The sequence below is a fragment of the Xiphophorus hellerii genome, chromosome 19, assembly GCF_003331165.1.
Source record: "Xiphophorus hellerii strain 12219 chromosome 19, Xiphophorus_hellerii-4.1, whole genome shotgun sequence".
NCBI classification, from domain to species: domain Eukaryota; kingdom Metazoa; phylum Chordata; class Actinopteri; order Cyprinodontiformes; family Poeciliidae; genus Xiphophorus; species Xiphophorus hellerii.
This window is the reverse complement of record NC_045690.1, coordinates 20,584,660-20,605,565: the sequence shown is the minus strand read 5'-3', so window position 1 is coordinate 20,605,565 and position 20,906 is coordinate 20,584,660. Positions and strand designations below refer to the sequence as shown.

At 37.3% G+C, this 20,906-nt stretch overlaps 2 protein-coding genes across 2 annotated transcripts in view; both read right to left on the bottom strand.

Annotated features, from left to right (window-relative positions):
- Positions 1-14,612, bottom strand: part of slc25a21 (solute carrier family 25 member 21) — a 122,828-nt gene extending 108,216 nt beyond the window's left edge. The window contains exons 1-2 of the mRNA XM_032547716.1: positions 14,482-14,612; positions 14,301-14,402 (exon numbers count right to left, since the gene is read on the bottom strand). Coding sequence (XP_032403607.1) covers positions 14,301-14,370 — 70 coding nt within the window. The 5' untranslated portion in view covers positions 14,371-14,402; positions 14,482-14,612. The remainder of the gene's footprint in view (positions 1-14,300; positions 14,403-14,481) is intronic.
- Positions 14,613-16,636: 2,024 nt separating this feature from the next.
- The window catches only part of plekhh1 (pleckstrin homology domain containing, family H (with MyTH4 domain) member 1), a 37,016-nt gene continuing 32,746 nt past the window's right edge, over positions 16,637-20,906 (bottom strand). Inside the window, exons 29-30 of the mRNA XM_032547671.1 lie at positions 20,653-20,799; positions 16,637-18,698 (exon numbers count right to left, since the gene is read on the bottom strand). Of these exons, the coding sequence (XP_032403562.1) occupies positions 18,546-18,698; positions 20,653-20,799 (300 nt within the window). The 3' untranslated portion in view covers positions 16,637-18,545. The remainder of the gene's footprint in view (positions 18,699-20,652; positions 20,800-20,906) is intronic.

Here is a 20,906-nt window from a genome sequence, read left to right as displayed (position 1 = left end):
AAACAAGAAATATGAAATTGTTTTGATGTAGAAATGAACGCGAACTACCCATAACTTTAACTGTGGCTGTTTCTACCTGGCTGTAGTAATCCAGCAGTGCCGATCAGCTGTCTGAAAAACAATTACTCACTTTTCTCTGTTTAGAAGTATTTATGGTCACCAAAAATACACACAATTGTGCTGTGGATAGTAAAGAAATGCAACTCATGACTTTTATAATGGCATCACCGTTTTAAACTACAATTAACAAGCTTAGAGCATCATGTCTATAAAGCACCATGAATCTATAGTATTTTCACTCCATGTCAGAATACCAGTACGGTATCATAGCAGCCCGTGTCTAAGTCAGAATAAAAGACAGAAAAAAAAAGCTGAGAAAATGATAGGCTCTGATACATCACTGAAGTTATATTGGGATTTTCAAAAGAGTTGCTCTTTCTTCTATCTTTGAAACTACTTTCTCATTTTGAGGATTTTAACATCAGTGTCTCACTGCAGAAACAGCTGTCAGCCTGTTTGTTTCCTACATGAGCCTGCAGGTGGTTCTAATCAAGAATGCCTCTGCCAGACTGTCTGATTAGTTGCTTAGCATCCTCACTACACATATGGTTACTGGTATAAAGGTATAGCAAGGGACACAAAAAGACACAAAAGCAAAAGAAAACTTTAGTTCTAGCATTTTGTACGGTTGAAAGATATTTTGTTGGAGATGTCGGAGACGGTGCCAAAGTAACTGGAGTTTTTGCTGGCAATGTGGAGTAGCGCTGCCCATCCCCCCCCTCCACATCTTGCTGCATACTGCCAGTCAGCTGGAATAAAGGAAGAAGGCTACTACACTTTTCTCTTGCTCATGAGAAAGCAACATTTGACTGTTTGGACATATTCTCGTCTGAAAAAAAAAAAAGAGAAATAATGTTTCGACTAAACTAATAGAGCACCAACAATCATTCTTATAATGATAAAACTGTTTTGACTGCAGGTAGACCAACTAATTTGAACTGATTTGAATAATCAACCAGCTAAAATCACCAAAATCATTCAATGCTTTTTTTTTCTGGCATAAATCAAATGTTTAAACAATTGCAAAATGATTTCAAAGGAATAAAATAAACAAATCCTCATGTTTCTGTGTAAAGAGCAGAAAGGTGCTACTAAGAATGTAGTAGCATACATATGCGTACATATATAAATACACAGACAGACAGACAGAATTTTGTTTTTTATTAAGATGATGGGAGGTAGCCTGACAGACACCTAACATTAACGTGTTAAACAGTAATAATGATGTTACTCAATAAGCATGTTTTATGTTTAAAAAGTACAACAGCAAAAAGAATATTCAGCCAGATAATGGCCTGACTAACTGACACCAAACATCAGCATATTCAACTTGTATTACATTAAATAAATTATTTTAGAAAGAAAAATTTATAAGCCTTTTGCCCTGTAATTTTATTTACTATGCAAAAAAATCTAAATAATACATTTATTTTAGAGTTAACCTCATCATCACTGTTAAAATATTAGTGTTTAATAGTCTTTTTAGTTTTAGTGAACAAAGTGTAAGAAAACATGAGCACAAGGCTTTTAGAAAAATGTGTCAAATAAACAAAGAGATTTGTGTTTTAAATGTATATAAAAAGATACAATGGTGGCCATGAACTTTAGTACTTTTCTTTTACTCCAGGTCATCATTCAGTTAGAACCTGAATCTGGTCGGTGTTAAACGCACAGCGTCAAACCGCTGATGAGGTTTTACTGTCCCACCTCTCGGCCGCCGCTCTTCTTTTATTCGCGACTCGCCTCAAACATCGTAAACAGTGGCGCTTTTCTGTGCCGTCAAACGCATCTCAGTGGGAACTCTTGTCTTTAAAACTCACGCGGACCGCAAAAAATATTTTGTGTCACTCCTGAGTCATGATTTGGACCGCAATGGAGAGCAAGTGGTTTTCAAGTATCCATGTGTTGAATGAAGGCTTGGAGAAATTTCAGCTTAAATGAAGACGTCTGCTGGAAATATTAACATTTCCAAGGATACCTGTGACAAACTGAACCCAGATGTGATGCGATCATCTCCTATTCTGAGGATAGAACATCTTGGCTAACTGAACTCACTCGCAAGTACATGGAAAAGAATCAGTGAACTTATCCATCTTGATATTGGCTTAAAGACCATGATCTTTCCCAGGCCTTTATGCTAAAAGTACTACAGGGATAAATACAGATTTCTCCCTTCGAATACTATAAAGAAAAAGTAAAAAAAGCTCTCTTCTGCCCTCTATACCTCTGACTTTAAAAATTGTTAAATAGTTGGATAAAAGGCTTATTAACCAGCTGTGCACCTAATTAAATAGCCAGTTTTTTCCATTCCTCCTAATTTGCACAGATGTTAAACTTTGCCCTTTAATCCAAAATGAAAACCAGACCAATTTCAAGCACACATCAGTGTCCTCAGGGTCGCAGCAGATGAACATTAAGACGCTAACACACCGCTCTTTTCAGCAAGCTGGCAGCGTCCTCAAAATCTTCATTACTCGCTCTTATTTCAAACAAATTGAGGAGAACTGGTGGATTCCTCCCACAGCTCTTCAGAAACTCTTTCCAGACTGTGACGTTTTCACGTGTCTGCTTTGATTTCGCTGCACGACTTTGATTTCAAAATGATAATGGTAAACAAATTCCATACACGACCTTTCATTCAGCTTTGTTTCTCATTAAATCATCAGATCCACCCCCCGCCCCTCATCCTCTGCCAGTATCTTTCCCAAAATTATGTCATCGTCCAACCACAGGAGGTCAGAAATAATGCAAAGTGTCTCAAAATGTGAGCTTCCCTAATTAAAGCCTTGCCCTGAGACATCTACCAGCTTGGCCACCAGGCAGAGGATAGACTTGATCCCTTGAAATGGCATAAATTGGCCCCTGAGCCCAACAAATTGCATTATAATTACTGCATTGGCCCAAAGTGCTGTTCTTCTTGATAGAGTTAACCCAAAAATGGCTAACCCGGCCTCCCGACTGCAGGGCTAAAAAGGGGAGAAGGAATGACAGTTTTTGGCAGACGCTCGCTGCTCAGACCTGTGCTGTAAATCTCTAGCTCATCCAGAGAATCAGCGCACCAAACATCCACACACACACGCCCACACGCACTAAAACAGGCATGTAATTCAGGGGTTTCATGTTTTTGTTTTTTTGACAGTACTTATTATGTTTATTTATATATCAGTGCTTGCAGCAAGAGCATGAAGGACTTGTAATTATTGGATATGAACTCTGCTGTCAAAATCAGATCTAAAAAAATAAAAAGAAGAAGAAGAAATGTTTGCTATGACCCTGACCTTTTCGTTTATGAAGATTTTCTGAAACAATAGCGAATCAAAAGAGGGGGGAAAAAAAGCAGGATTAGCAATTCATCCAGCGTTAACCTTTACTGCAAGAGAACGACCCCGTGTGTCTGACCTGCTACCAACCGTAGATACGGGTTGCGGGGCAGGAGGTTAAATGCCCAATTCAAGAGTTTTCAACACACGTCAGAGTTCATAAGGAACAAAGTGTTGGAGAATAAACAGAGAGCATGTTGTGGCTGTTGAGAAGCGAAATCCAGATGAAACAAAAAGTGTTATTCTTGCATTTGTTGTTCCTCTGATATGTTTTAATCTCTGTGTAGTAACCTAAATATTGGTGATCGAACATCAAGGTTATATACATGAAAGGAGCGATGACAGCGGCCCAGTCGCTACTTTGAAGGTAAAGACTGTTTAAAGATTTGTTTAAACTGAGCATAAATACCAAAGCTGACAACTCAAAAATAAACACACACATCACAACATAATCCAAATACATGAAAACACAAAAAACCTCACACATACACCACTGCTTACATGTAGATTTCCACCCACAAACCCATCCAATTATAGCCTCCTTACCAGCAAATATATGTCACAGAAATGCCCAACACGCAGAAACAAACAGAACACAAACCTGACTCTTACATTACAACACAACCCCCTCCACACACACACACTCACTTTTTTTCTTCATAAATACATATTCCAGATGGATGCAGCCATACACACAGCCAATTCCCACAACTGCATACTTTGTCTCTTTTTTCCCCTGCTCCTTTCCTACTTAGTGTAAGTGCTCAATTAAGCATTGCTTGTTGAGCTGATTTCCTCTCCCACTTTTATTGACGTTGCCATGTGCTGTACAGTGTTTGCGTTCGGTTTTCTGGTACCCTGGAAATTTTGAGTGATGTCGGCTTTTCATTTACGTCTGTCCTCCTCCAAGGCCGTTTCACGCTAATCATATTATAATAACTTGTGCTCCTGGACAGCTAAATGATGTGGTGAAATAGGAGCCCATGATAAAGAGACAGCACTGTATTACAACCCTGAATCAGCTGCAACCATGACAACATTTAGTTATTAATATTAGATTATTCATTGTTAGTGTCTGAAAGCAGCTGTGTCATTTGCCTGAAATGTTACACACACACAGACACATTCTTGCAGTGGTATTATATAAAATTCTAATAAGTGAATGTTTATTCTGAAGCCTTATTTAAAATAAACTATTAACAATTCTGGCTTACGATAAACTAACACGTAGCTAAGGTGTACGTTACCTACAAAACAAATTAGTTGATGTGATTAGTTGAAACTTGACATTGTTTAGCACATTCAAAACATAAATGCTCAATTCATTAAAGAAACTGAGACTGAAAACTGTTCATAGTCTTGCCATTCAGCAGAAAAGTGGTCGATTGTGTATTATGGTCAAAGGAAATAAGCTATGCTTGCTATTATAAAGGTTTTGTTTTATTCATTCATTTTTTCTTTACATTTATTCAATTTGATATTTTATTTATTCTGAGTCTTCTGTGCATGTCTTCTTCTATTTTTCTGCGTCCTACAACAGCTTGTTTTATTCCAACAATTTGTCATAGATCAACAAAACCACCTTTGGGTTTTTATTTGAAACTATTGCACCATAACACCATTACTATGCGTTTGAGTAAAAATACACGTTTTATTTGGGGAAATGTTCCAATTGGTTTTTGCGTTGATTTTTTTTTTTTTTTTTAAAGGTCATTATCAGGCTGTAATACTGAAATATTGCACTGTAATAATCCCATCAGCGTTCATACGTCATCTATTCCGGTTGAGTGTAATTGCCCGTTACAGAAGCACATGCGTCCACGCGCTCCTGTTTGTTGGCAACTGACGTAATGCGGTGCGTGTGATCTTTTCGATGTTGTGCTGATGTCCGGAAACCGCGAGCGGCCTCCTTCCCGTCACGCTTCACACTCAGGTCGCCTGTGCGACACCAGATCGTGGTGAGTAAGGCGCTCCCCTAAACCCATTTACTGAACCATTCTCATTAATCATTGAGATAACGTCAAGATCTCAGAATGAACCCATGCATTCATTATTTTTTTCCCCCTTTTTACTTAAAGTTAATTATGCCCTCAATATAGGTTTGTAGATCTATTCTACAACCTGGAGGACACTTGTCTTCAAAAACATTATCAGTTTTAAACTTGCATGCTTTTTTTTGGTTGTGCTTTTTAGATGCACAAAAACATAAGTAGCGTTGTTGACATTACTATCTAGCGTAGATATAAATATGAGAGCGGCCACCTCAGTTAAAACTGATGAGTGTTGTATAACAAAAAGAGAAAAACTAAGATTATTTCTTTCCTGTTTATGTCGTATTTTAGGGAAATACGAAATCAATATTTCGATATAGATTTTTATCTGCAAGTATACTGTATAAAAAGAGAGGCAAGGAAATAAGATGCAATTGCTTTATTTAGAGGGAATGCGTGTGTGAGTGTGTGTATATAGAGATATTTCTTTAACCATTTATGCTAAGCATGACCATATTTCCCACAAATAAAACAGAGCGGTTACTTTCGACTAGAAAGTGTTGTAGTTGTAGATAGCCGTGCAATGAAAAGACGATAAATAAGTTAGTTAATCTGCGTGACTTTTAAATTGTTACACATGTTTTACAAATGCGATTCGGTTCATTATTAACATTAAACACCGTTATCATTCTTCTTCGGCACTCTTTGAATCAATAAGACCCTTTTCCCGTTCATCTAACTTCTCCTGACATTTTGATTAACATTTATAATTAGTGGGAAACGATCATTAATTCGTATGCTTATTTTGATATTGATTAGAGTGTTATTTTCTCTTTTCTTTTTGTTCCATTCTTAAATGAGGGGTTACTTTAACTAAAGCACGATCAACTTAATCATTTGGAGAAAGTCACATATTGCCAAAGAACTGGTAGGTCTATCAAGAGGAAAAGTCTTTTCTCGCGCTTTTACGAGGATGACAGCGGAGCTGCGCTGATGATGAATCCTGACCTCGTTGCAGGACAGACGTGTCTACAACAAAGCACACGTGTGCCCGGTTAAGTAGCCATCCTTCACCACCATCATGGCCCATTTTAACCGTCTCAGCATGCCTTAACATCTGTCTGTCAAGGATGGAACCAAAAAAAAAAAAAGTAAATGGGTGGCATTCAATGAGAGCCAAAGCACACATCAAAACGTGAGCACTGCGCAGGAGGACTGAAGACAAAAAAGATGGGAAGCAGAGGGAGCCGAGCAGATCCATCCAGAACCAACATTACTTCAAACATGAGGTCATCTAAACATCTGTCCACAACATGTCCGCCAGGAGTTCAATCAAAGCCCTCCTCTCCCGAAACATGTACAATTGTTTCTGGAAATAAATATTAGTCCTAATTCGACTGTGATTGGTTGCTGCCACGCGGGAATTGCGGAGGGGAAAAAAAATTGCCAAGTGCGAGCACGCGCGCGAACTGGCACAACGCGCGCACGTGCATTTTCTTCAACTTTATTTATTTTATTTTCCTCCTCTCTCTCCTCTTTTCTTCCTCTCTTTCATTTAGGGTAATGGGCTTTATTTGTTCTTCCTCGACTGATTTCAGCCCCCCCCCCCCCCCTGTTTAAAACCAATTAAATGGAAAGGGTTGCGGTGCAGCCGGAGCGAGGCTCTGACAGTCTGGAGGGAGAGCTGCGGCAATCACATCTGTCTCATGTCGTCACAGTCCATTTGCTGGAGACGGATCGATTTACTCATGGAGTTTAAAAAAAAAAAAGCTCCCAGCGAGGAAATAACAAAGGACTTAGAAAAAAAGACATTACAGCAAAGATCGTGTAACTAGATAGATTAGCTATTTATACAGTTACTGCACTCTTTATTTCATCATTGTTTATTTTCTTTAAGATTTCAGCTTCCATTTTGATTTTTTTTTTTATTTACAAGTAGCCTCTAGTTTTTGTTCTTATTGCTGTTTAGACCCCAATGACAAGTTGCAGAGCAGTCAAGCATCAATCTCCCTGTACCTGAAAGTAACGACAGAAACTTAAAAACTTTGCATACCTTTCCCATAAAACGCATCCAGCATGGAGCTACTACCCCCTTGTGGACATAATGCGAATGACATCAAAATGACAAAAAAGGTGTTTTTCACCACCAAGTTCAAGGCAGGTTTTTAACACAAAAACAGTCCTCTCATTCATAATGATGACCCATTATTCAATATTGTAATGGGCAATATTGTAAACACTTATTGTTTAAGTGTTTTGGTTCCAAGAGAAAAAAAAAAAGCAATTACTGGAACAAAAAGATTTTTTTAAAAATCCTCTTCTTGATGTGGAAATTCTGACTGGGAGGACAATAAGTCCCAGGTTTAGTATTCAATACAGTTTCAAGCATACAAACATGTAGGGAAGGTTGTTGATATAACTATGTCTCTAGATATAATGTGTCATAATGATGTATTGCTAATTGTAGTTAGCACCAAAACAAATAGAAAATCCCAGTGATTTTCAGATTTGTAACTAGAACACTCAGATTTCTGGGACAAATTGAATGCGGCATTAATGTAAGGACAATATAAACCGAAAATATCATGTTCACAATGTCAACTGGTGCTATGTTAATATAAAGTGCTGACTGGAGTGCAAATATTGTTGGTCATAGTAACATTTTGATATAGTTGCAACAAAAGAGTTGGCATATCTTACTGCTAAAACTTTTGTAAACCTCTCCAGGGCCAATGAATGTCTCTCAGGAAAGGGAGGACTGGACTATGCCAGATGGTGGAGTTAAGGTTGCTAGAGGAGCTGCGAAGGCTGAAGTAGCTAAAGATGATGCCAATGATGAGGATCTGCTATCTGACAAAGCTCAAGGACAAACAAAACAATATGGAAAAGCTCAAAATAAAGCCTCTATAGAGTGGCAGCCTTGTTTTTGTGTGAATTATTTATACATTTGTAAGGCATGTACAGAGCAGAGGTTAACACATATGGAAAAGTTGTTGTTTTTTTCACTCCACTGGACAATTAAAAACAAAAAAGACAAATAATGGGGTCACTTTACATGATTTTAGGACTTTATCACTTATTCTAAAAGTGTTAGCCCATGTTGTTCACTCAGTGTTTGCTTTAAACTGTTCAATCTGGCAGATTCAGTCATATTTGTACAACGTGAGCTTAACCATTCAATTCACCATCCATGTTAGTTGCAAAGTACTCCAGATTCCCATTTGAGAGCTCATTCTACTTTCATGGGATTTTGCCAGCACTGACATCAACCAGAAAAAAAAACCAAATATGTTTTCTTATTTCTTTCCAGATAAAGTTGTGCTTTCATGCTAGTTCTGCTTCAACTTAGTCATCATAAAGTTGAAGTCTTAAAAATACACTGTCTTAAATGGAGATCAATTTACTCAGTTTAGGTAAAAAAATATTCTGCAAAGCATTTGGGACTTCCACAATTTTGGACACAATGAAAGTTCAAACCGAACTCCTGGTTCCTGTAGCAAGTCAACAATCAGAAAGCATGTTTCTATTTTTTTTTTTCTTTTTTGCTAAGATTTATTGCACAGTCGGCTGGATCAGTCTTTACTTCATCACCTGTAAGGTTTTAAAGAGTCTTCATGGACTGGCACCGTAGTGTCTGATAGATCATTTAATCACTTGCAGCCCTACCAGAGCTCTAAGGTTGTCAAACCAGCTATTTTTACAAGTTCCTAGATCCAGGAAAAAGTAGGAAAAAAACAACAAAAAGAACAGTCCATTTTTGGTTTCAGCACCAACACTCCCTTTTCAAGTAAGATCTATCCAAACCAAGGAACTAGTTTTTATTTAAATTAAAAAGAAAAAACTATTTGCTTGGCTTCAGTTTAACACTGGTTGTGAAGGGGCTCAGGGCTGTATTTTAGAGCTGTTTCTAATGGTTTCATTCTTTGGATACACTTTTTTATAGATATAAAAATCCCTATTTTTATATGCATTTCTTTTTAATTAGCCTTCACAAAAGCTTGCTGTAAATTAGATTGATTTCAGATGTAATTAATAAGTAAAATAAGTCTAATTCTGAAACCTTTTTTAAACCATGACTGTCTTAATAAAATTATAAAAAACAAAAAAATGTAAAAGTAAAATATGGAATTATTTAGGGGCTCAAGATAGTCAGAATTTAAGAAATATAATCTCTTCTCAAACAAATGTCAACTAAGATTATAATTTTTACTACTTATCGTCTTGACACAGATATGGAGCTCAGTTGTGGAGAACTTAAGACTTTAGAAAGCCCAAATGCAGCGTTTGCTCCTGAACTCCATTTAAAAGAAGCCTAGAGACAAAGGAGCATATAAATTATATCTCTCCACTCTTGTTAACACCAAACCGAAGGCAGAAAAAAAATGTCCTGGTGGGGAGGTGAAGGTATGGAGAAACACTAAGCCCATTTTCCTCACATAAAACTTCTGTCCCCTGCGTGCCCCCATCAGTCTTAGTGAAGACAGATGAGAGCCCCTCAGCTTCGGGATAGGAGTTCAAGTCAACCGGTTAGCACGCCCAGGAGACCTGCGAGGTGATAACAGAGCTGGACTATAGGCTATGTAACAAGTAACATCAAATAAGCCGTATAATGTATCTAGCGTTTCATAAAAGCATAATTCTTTCATTGTTTACTTGAACAACATTAGAAAGGTGACTCTGGGATGGATTCTCAGCTCTTAATCTCTATACGTTCTGGCTGTCGAACACAGTGCTGTTCATAAGCTTCAAAAAATGTAGTAAATAAAGTTCATCAACTACGTTTGCCCCAAAATATACTCTAAAAGTTAACAAAACTTTCAATTAAATAGTAAACAAACTGAGAGAACCCAAACAGGCAAACGGTCTTGAATATGATTTACATCCACTTGTCAACAGAAGAGCAAATACCATGCCACTCAACTTGCTGAAATGCTCTGAAACATCAGTTAGCCTAAAAAATAAGGAAATAGTTTTGTGATCCCGTATAGTCAACAGAAGTCAGCTTGTTCAGCTGGAAAAACTAACATGGAATAGAAACAATCTGCACTTGTTCCTGGTGCCAGATCGGATGACACATCCGGCTTTTTTTCCCCCCCTTCATCGCGTGGGATCACGCAACGGATTCTTAAGACCAAAAATTAACAGAGGCAAGGTTTGCCAACAAATAACATGGCTCATTAGGAATGATGAGCAAATGTAAATATCCCGATGTCGTCAAGCTTTTCGAGCAGTCTTTGAAATGCAGTCGTTATTAAAAATCATCAAGGCGTGAAGCTAGGTGTGAAGCATGAAAAACGTGTAGAAGATGAAAGAGTTTTGTCAAGGATCCACACTTGTTCTCTACACTTTTAATAATTCGTGCAAACAAACACTCACAGCCATGGCGGAAAAAAGGTAAACGCATTAATGTAACCGACTTTGTGGAGTATTCATCTGCATTGACTAATCAAGAAAGAGCTCATGTTAAACTTGTTTTCTCTACATCTGCACAAGATACATCAAACTGAGTTATTATTGTGCTTTTGAGAGTTATCAGACCTGTATTTTTTAAATATAAGCATCAATAAAATGTTTTTTCTGTTGTTTTTTTTTTAACTATGTGTTGACATTTTATCAAATCAGCAGTAATCGCCATCTGTTTATTTGAGCATGATGGGGCCTCGTCAGAGATAAAATATATAAATATTTTTTTCCCAAATCAGGAAATGCTCCATACATACGCCATCCAACAATCTTCAGTGTTTCAGCTCTTACTAATGTAAAATTAAAGCTTGTTTAGCCCTTGCTACCATCACAGGTACTCTGAATAAAGTTTGAGAAAATGTAAAACTCTTCAACAAAAGTAAAATGCTTTTTTCTTCTTTAAGAGATTGTTCCTTCTATTCAGTGTTTTCAACAAAGGTGGAGAAAAAGTGGCGGTAATCTGAGCTGAACATTATGAGCGTAACGCATGTAGAGAGTTTTAATAAGAGGGAAGGAATATGAGTGAATTTCTCACACGTTTTTTTTTGACATAGTTGCACTCGGCAGTGGGCAACCAGCTCTGCTCGTTTATCTCATCTGTGCACGCCCTCAGCAGTGGCATCTTCTCAGTGACGGTTTCTTGATGCAGTATTTGCCAATATTAGATAAAGGCTGGGTAGGAATACAGTAGCAACAGAAAATATCGCAACATGGGAAAATGTGGTTGAATATGTTGAAAACAAACCCTGAAAATGAAGCATGATCTTTCTGGGTGCTTGGCTTTCATTGACTTTTAAGGTGCATATTTAAATGTCTCCATTGCCATATTAGTAGCGTTACAGAAGGAGCTGCTTCTGCTGCTTCAACCAGCTCATTTCAGCACAAAATTCCTGCATAACTTTTCAAATTAAACACATAGTGTATTTTTAAAATATTGGTCATGGACTGCCCTAAATGTCAAATATCGGTCTTGGCCATAGACCAGTATGCAACAGTCAACCTCCAATGTACATTTTCAGATGTAAAAAAGCAAAAAAAGATAGTTACAGTCTGTCTTGTAAAGGAGCAGATAAGATGCACTATAAATCATCTTGCAAAGTTTTGCACAGATACCACTGTTTCATAATCTGAATAATGTTGTATTTATTGATTACCACCTATGCAGAATGAGGCTGCACTGTTGCTTTGCAGCCTCATTCTCAGTAAAACCTCATTGACTGGTTTTAAGAAAATCACTTTTGATTTTTCAATCTTACTATTAGGACACTTAAATTTTCAAGCAGTTCCAAAAAAAAAAAAACCCCCATGATGTTAGCATTTATAGTTCTTGAAATCAACTAAAATAAGAACAGGTAGTTTCACCAAATCGGTTTACGTACTGACAATTGTTTGACAGTGTCTCTTGCCATCTGGAGGCTCAGGAAAGCTGTACAAACATTTTAACTGCCATATCACGAGCTAATGCTTAGCTCTGGGTCATTCCCGTTTTACTTTAACTGAGCAAATGCTTCATGTCAATATGTAAATATCCAAAGTTTGCAATAAGTCACTGCTGAAAGTGACAAACAGTCTGAAGTTTAAATTGGCAAAGGTTAGCAAATACACACAAACATTCACACCTTCAAACTTCCTGGTTAAGAACAATGGACATTTTTATATACAGAATAAAACAACACACCAACCCAAGTTGAAATGCCAACATTATGCATGCATTATGACTTTTAAAATAATTTGCAATTATTATTTTAAAATGCATAAAGCAAGAGAGGTAAGCTGAAGTTCTGCTTAATGTTTAAAAATGATCAGGGACGCATCGCCATGAAGACATATTCACTGCTTAGGAGTCCGAGAAGAGTAGCTTCATGCAATGATAGGAATTAATACATAACGCAACTCAGTGGTGCAGAGAGAAACCTAAGCGTAGTCATGAAGTCAAACTAAACCTTAACAGCCACAAGAAATGTGTAACTAAAACAGCCCGACAGTTTTTTCTTAAGTAATCTATCAAAAATAAGGTATTCTGGAGAAAACAGGACAAAGAAAAATAGAGAGTATAATTTTCTGTACATTAAATTATTGTAATAGTGGCTTTACATGTGCATGCAAATTAAAGAAGAAAAGAAAAATCAGTTAATTAAAAACAGCACAAAGAGCCCAGGATTATGCGCTTTCCAGATAAATAGTGGCATTTTATAGCACAATCACATAACTGTTAACTTCAGTCGTTCAAAAAATGCTACGTATATCAAATTCGACTTACAATTTTACTTTGCAATTTAACATTTGGATAATCCTTACCCTATATTGTTTAGTGATTTGCAAATCTATTGTCAGGTTTAGTATAACTCAATTCAAATATGGATCTTGTATTCTACAGATTTCAACATTTTCTTTTTCTGTTGCTGCCTCTATGCTTTCCTCTCATCCCCTTCATTTTGAACTCTACAAGTGTCTCCCCTTAGTGTCTGCACTTTGTAACTACACTTAATTTTTCAGCTCAACACTTTAAAGTCCTGTTCAAACATTCAATACAGCTGGTTATTTGTAATGGAATATGGATCCAAATCCCATCACCGTCTATCCCATTGAAAATTAGGCTCCCGTCACATTCAAATGATTGCAAGAGACACCACTCCACCCCTCATGTCCCCATCAAAATACCTACATTTAACATTTCTGCCACTTTTATATAAATCTGGGGCATTCTGTCTACATAGACAGTGATAAATTAATGTTAATTTCGTTATCTTTGTTGCCTGTGCCTGACTTGAAAAACGTTGCATGCACACATTACCATTAATAGCTCTACATAGTTTAGCTATTAATGACCTTTTAAAAAAAAAAATATATATATATATATATATATCTTTTTTGCTACGTTAACCCTGAGGGAGACCGCTAGAAAATTGCACTTCCTTAGTTTACTGAAACTTAATGTCTACCTTGTCTACCATAAATACTCAGTCAAAGCTCGTACCTCTGAATTTCTTAACTCATTCAAACGGCACATAACTTTATACATATTGTTTCTCGATGCTGCATGAAAATTTAGGTGATTAGCAGCATGCTTACTGGTTCATTTTGAACCCTGTCCAGGCCAAGTATGTTGAGATAGCGTCTGTGTCGCACGAAGTGCAAATAATGTTACCTTTAGTCGAAAGGGGAGCACGGCTACGCATGCGTAAACATGCGCAAACGGCGTAAAGCGAGTGTACGTAAAACGGGTGGGAACTATCTTGGTGAGAAACGCCAACTCTTTGTGACCTAAACATCTCTCGTTGAAGCCGTGTATGCGTTTCAGCTGCGAGAGTACAACAATAAACACGCGCCAGTTCCGCAATTATTTGTTTAATGGAAATAACTCAAGAGGAGCTGCCCCTTAAAGCACTTAATACACAGCGGCTAGAACTGTTGCGTAATCGGAACAAAGGCGTCAAAAATTAATGGCTGTGGATAATTAACTCACCAGCGGATCCACCGGCTATAATCTGATGGGAGGCTTCGCGGAGCACGCTCCTTGGCTTGTTGGATGTCATTTTTTGGGGGGCTCTTGGGTGAGGTCTCAACTCTGGGAACGTGGAGGAAAGCTGTTAAGAACCGTGCATTTAACCTGTCAGACATAAAGCAGTTGCTTCAGTGTTACAAACCTGCCGTCTCCAGTTGCTACGAGGTTACTCGGCGTGTGTCTCGCTACTCAAAGTTCACGTCCCTCTGCACGCGCTAGACTGCAACGGTGAGATCTCTCCGCGTGCCACCGGCTAACTCCGCTAAGCTAACATGGAAACCGTTCCCACCACTCACCTACTCTTTAAATATGCCCTCGTATGTCCTTTCTAAAGTGGTGTTTTGCATACATATTCATACCACAAACTCCATTTTACAGTCTGTACTATAAAAGTTTAAAACACACAATGAACTCAATTTATTTTTGTTACGTTAAATTACGGTTAGAAGCATTAATAGTATTGTAAGTAATATCTTGAAATGCTTTTGTTGTTAGCTTGTCATTTGAAACTCCGGTATCCGTGAGCCAAAATGGACCGATTATTCAATTTAATATGTAAATATTCTGCTGATTTGCTTCTTTGTATGGTAGCCCTGGTGCGAGACCCTTCACAACAAAAGGTAAACCATCAGGTGCCAAATATTTGTCGCTGTTAACAGGTTGCCTATTTTGATTGTGTGAAATTATCAACAAATATCCAGATTCAAAAAGTTATTTGAGATAAGTTAGCATGTTCAGGTGTTAAAGGTTTGATTAAAGTATCATGGGTGGAAAAGGGGTTGCAGGTTAGCTAATCTTGTCTCTACTAGTGTAGTTCTTGCTTGATTGTGCTTTTGTACACTTAGCACAAACATTAGATAATTTTTTTTTATTTTTATGTTTCTTATTTTGGTTATGAGAAGTGGATATCTATAAAATTGTATAATAAAAAAGAACTATATGAAAGATAAAAAGCTGCTGGTTTACTGTTTGTTTTCCCCCAAGATTTGTGGTCCTTTGTTAGAACCCAGCATTTTTGTGTGTGTGTTTTTTTGCCTAATAGGTTTTCTACACCAACCTTTCTCATTATGTCTGCAGCACAAATAATGACTAGAGCCAGTAAAATGCAACGAGGGTTTACTGTAAAAATATGAAAAAGCCCATTTGTTATTCTGCATCTTTGCTATTAAATAATTTTTTTAAATGATTTAAACGCTTGTAAAGCAAGTGGTCTAGGCTGCATTTCAGGCCCAAAGAATGGAGGAATTTTTCTTCTTTGTTGGCGAGAGATGAATGCTCCCAAAAATTCAGCAGTGAACCTTATAATGAGTTTTTCCCTTTATAAGCGAGCAACTCGGGAACAACAAGGGTTTCAGACAAGCTATAAAAAATCTGGCATTTACAGCTTAAATTTGGCAAGAAAACGCCATTACTACATTGACCTTCTTGGACAAGAAAAAGCCGAACAGCTTCCCGATGCGTAACTAGCACACAGGGTGATTATTCGGTTAATGGATTGAAAGAATGATGAAAATTTGTTTATAAAACTTCCTTTTTTTCTCTCCCTCAAGAATTATTGCTGCATGAAGTTTCCTGGATTTTTGTGTTAACTGCTAAGCCTAGAGGGAATGGCTTTGTTTTTGTTTTGCATAGAAAACAGAGACATTTTTTACTAAAATCGTTTGTGATAAAACAAGTTTATGGGTTTTAATTGTTCAATATCTGAAAAAAATATTCAGGAATAATTGAAGTAAGGACAAATTGCAACAGCTTTTCAAATATATTGCTGGACAAAAGTTTCGAATTTAAAGTATCAGCGTGACACCAAGGATAAATGTTTCGTCTCAGCTACATACAAAGCCAGAGATTTTTCGCTTGGACTGATGTTTTGGATCAATTTAGAGAACAATTTTTATAGGTCAGGTGATTTTTATTTAAAGTGGTGGCATTTCAAATAGTCAAATGCTGCCTTAGATCCACAGCATCACAGATTCTCTGCTGTGCTTGTCAATAGGTATTGGGGGCCAAATCAAACCAGAAAACTAAATTTTGGTATCGTCCAGCACTAAAATACTAACAATCTTTTTTTTTTAAATTCATTAACAAATTGTTAGATGAAATGACCGGTTACTTTCTTAGTAAAGTAATTTCCTAACAGGAGATAAAACTGCTTCTTTCTTCACATTTTTCAGCAAATATTTATTTTACTTCAGAAGAAGATAAACACTGTTTGTTTTTTTTTGTTTTTAAAACAGAGGCACCAATAAATGTGACTGGCACCACAGAGGAATATTTAGTGGTACAAAAAGTAACCAAGCTCAACAGGTGGCAAGTTTATTTTATGAACAACATACACGGAATATTTGTTCAACGTTTAAAGGTCGTACCATTTAGTTTATTACCTCACATGTGCACGGGCAACATAAACAACCATATAAAAAAAATAATCAAAGAAAACATACGCTGTAATTAAATTACCCGAGCAAACCTAGGTCTTCTAATGAAAACATTGCAATTATGGAAAACCTTTCACAAGTCCCAAATTGTTACAGAGCAAATAAATTAGTAATAAAAACACAAGTGAAACAGTGGTTTATCCAAAGCAGTTCAAGTCTTTCAAATGTTTGATAGCTCTTTGTACAAACTGTCAGTAAAACAGTGAGTGGTCTTAGTGATGGTCACTGCAGCACAGGAAAACGTCACAAGTCTCATGTTTTGCTCCATATGCATCGTAGATGGCCAACTACTCTGTTCCACGTTTCACCATTTTCCCTTGTGAACCTTTCATTATCAGCCCATCTAATTCTGCAAGGCCTACATCTGGCTATATTGAGAAGCTTATATAACCTCAAAGAACAACAAAATAAATCAATTTAACCTTAGTCTCTTAAGAGTAAAAAAAAAAAATCTATAAATCTATTAAAAAGGCAGTTTTCACTTATTTTGTTGATTTGGCAGTCGTATTGACTACCGTTATCTACCAACTACCTTTATCTACAATGACCTTCCTATACTCTTGAGTACAAATATGCGACAATTATAATGTATTTGAGACAAATAATTACAGTACCTTGTAAAAGTATTCACATCCCCTTTAACTTTTTCAGTTAGCCGTGACCCTTCCATGTATTTTGTTGGGATTTTAGGTGATAAACCAACACAAAGAGGTGCATGACAATGTAAGGCAATTAATAGATGACTTTAAAAAATACTTTTCAAAATAAACATCTAAAAAGTGTGACTTGCATTGACTGATAATCTGATACCCCACAATAAAATCCAGAGCCTTCAGAGGTCATGTTACAGTTTTTATTGTGGAATCCAATCTTAGATTAAGTCATTGTTTTGTCTCAGGTCTTTCCACCCAAGTCTTGAGTGAAGCCTCAAGTCAAGTCCAGAATCTAGTCCAACTCCTAAACTTTTCATTTAGATTAGATTTAGATGTAATTTTGTCACACGGTAGTAACAAAACATTTCTGCATTGTTAAAATATTTTTGCCAGAACTATCAGCAAGAGGAAATAAACTTTTTACACTACACAAAACTAATTAAATCAAACAGTAAATTGAGAAAATAAGTTAAGTGATCCATAGTAAAATAAAATTCCTTCTGCTTGATAAACAATAGGAAAAAAAATATTACGTTTTAGAAATATTACATGAGTTACATCAAATAATTTAAATACCAAATTGAAGTATTTTCAGTTAAAGTTGTTGCGATCTAGTTGCATTTATTAGACATTATTCTGGCAGCCATACATTACTTTGTGTAGCTCATAAAATCCCAATAAAATACATCATAGTTAATAATTGTCACATGAGAAAATGTGGAAAGCTTTAAGGGGCAGTAATACTACATTACTAACTATACTACCACATCCCACTTGGCCTATATGTTCAAGCAGTACCCTAAATAAAACGAAAAGTTGTTTGTCACATCCATGGTGAATAACTGCTGACGCAGACAGAAAACTGAGCTGTTTGTGACCGACAGTCCCTCCAATTTTCAAAATAAATAAAACAAGTGAAAACAGAAGAAAAGCACAGAGTAGTACTCTCCTGCAGAAATAAATTGTGTAACAGCACTCTTCCTGTTACTTTGAATTTTAGTCTCGATGTTAAAAACAAAAGAATAAAAACTCTGTTCTGCAAGAATAAAAACTCAGCATGTGGTGCGGCCCAGCGTCTTCCAACAGTAACTGCGGTCATGGAGCCTCTCTGCTGCTGCTTACAGTAGGGTCGGCCCCTTGGTGGTGTAGTTCATGGCAGGGAAGTGCCGGCTGTCCACATCCCAGTGGCCGAGGGGCTGGTGGGAAGCCGACGGGACGGTGGGGTTCCAGTGGTTGATGTAGCTAGCCATGAGCAGAGTCAGCTCCAGTATCTGAGATGGGAGAAAAGGCGAGACAGATCACAGCAGACCTAATTGCTTTAACATTATGACATGAACGCATTTCATTTGAGTCCGGGGAGGTGGCCTGTCACGTTTTGCTCCGAGACCATAAAAACTTGAGAAACCCAAATGATCTTCCATCAAGAATGAAGTTACCCCCATTAGCCTCGCCTGGAGGGGTAACATGACCCCGACTTCAAGCTCCACAGACCTTCATGCACAAAACCAGAAGGAAATCTGGTCTCTTCATTAACAAAAAGGAGTAGTGCGAAGCCTGTTTTTCTTCCATAAACCTTTGCCTGTTTTACCTGAAAAGATCTATTCTACAAACCCATATTTTCACATTTTGTCACCTCCTCAAATGACCTTTTTTAGCTACCTCAGCATAATTTCCTGCCATACTCCTTTACATACTTACATACTCTTTTATTCAAGAACTGAATAAAGTCCTGAGACTTTATGTAAAAGAAGAACCAATATCTCAAAAAAAATAAAAAAGAACAGCAAGAACTTGACATGGCTCATCATTGTACATGAACTGAATAAAATCACATGTGTGTATAAAAGACGACTCAATATGTCTTTAAAAAGTACAGTGAGAACTTGGCGTGGTCCATCATTATGTCACAGGGGTGAAAATTAGGACACACCACTTTTCAAAAGCAGGGTCAAAATGATCAACCCATAAGCCACGATGGCAGGTTTGCAATTTGAAGAGAAAAAAAGTTTAGATTCTGCGCCAAGCTTGAGTCAGAGAACTACTAAAGTTCTGTGATTTTCTCTGTGCAGAAAATGCAGAAGGAATCATGTAAATGTACACTTGAAATAAAATCTTATTTAAAAAACCCATCTCATGTCGTAGAATTGCGTTTTTAACCTACACGTGTTTTAATCCCACTGTCTGTCTTTTTAGATTCTTATGATCTGCCTAAACAATAACACAGCATAATGCTGTAACGTGAATTCTAATGTTAAAAAGCATAGTCATTGGGTTATAAAGTGCAAAAACAACTCTCTGTAAAAACAGTTTTTTGTCTACACTTGCTTTGCTAAAACTGCAAAGAAAACATGAGTCTAATCAAAGAGTCATATCAAACAGAGAAGAGGGAAAGATAGCGTTAGCCTGACATTTCTGCAAAGTCCTCTGTAAGTCAGGATCTTTATCAGAAGCAAAACGCAGAGGGAAAAAAAAAGATTTTGTTCACGCGTAATTAATCATGCTATCTTGATGAGAGCATGAGTTTGCTATCATCAAGATAATCAAAGAGTCATATCAAAACAAAGTGGAAGGGAGCTAGCATGTATATAAGTTAAGAGTGAAATTTGTTCTCTTTCTCAGAGCAGGAACAAAATTCTTTGTGGCTCAGACACTCCATACAAGAACTTGAGTGCAGAACTCATTTCCAGTGAGAGGAACTGCACAGGTTGGTGTGATTCTATTTTGTGGTTAGGCGTATTAAGGAGAGTGTTTCCACCGCCAGTTGGACTCTCACTGGGCAGGCGGGGTTAAACCCAAACACGCAACCATAGCGCGATACCACTGTGATGACAAACAGACGTTTTTCTAAAGTGTTTCATGTGACGCCCGTAGCTCTACCTGAACTGTCACACAATATTCGACAGACACCACTCAGGAAAGAAATTCTGCAAAGTGTCAAAAACAAACTGGAAGCATCGCCCAAACCAGGAAGTCATTTTGTTCTTGCAGGCCCGAAAGACAATTTTCAGTGTTCTTGAGGAGCACATGTTGCCATGCTAGCCTCTCACTTTGTCAGCAGAAGTGAATGTGTGTTTACTGAAAACTTTTTGTAGTCTTGGCATAAATTCTAAGGCTTTGTAAGACTTATTTGAGGCTCTCCAGAGATTCTAGAGATGCAATACACGAATACATAAAATGTGGGGTTTAGACAAACTAAATCTACTCTGATACACACAGCAGACTTACCTTTGGCTTAGTCATTGCAAAAACCAGCTTTTCTACATTCTTCTTTCCAACGCCAGACTCCCTCTGCTGGCTAGTGACCACCATAAAATCATCACGACACCCACCAAAGGTGACCACTGAATGGTAGGGGTACATGGACAAGGTGTGCTGAAATACATTGGGAAAAAAAACAAATAAACACAAACACATAGTCAGCGGGAAAAAGAAAAAAAAACATCAGTAAAACAGAAGCCGAGAGCATGTTCTGGTTTCAC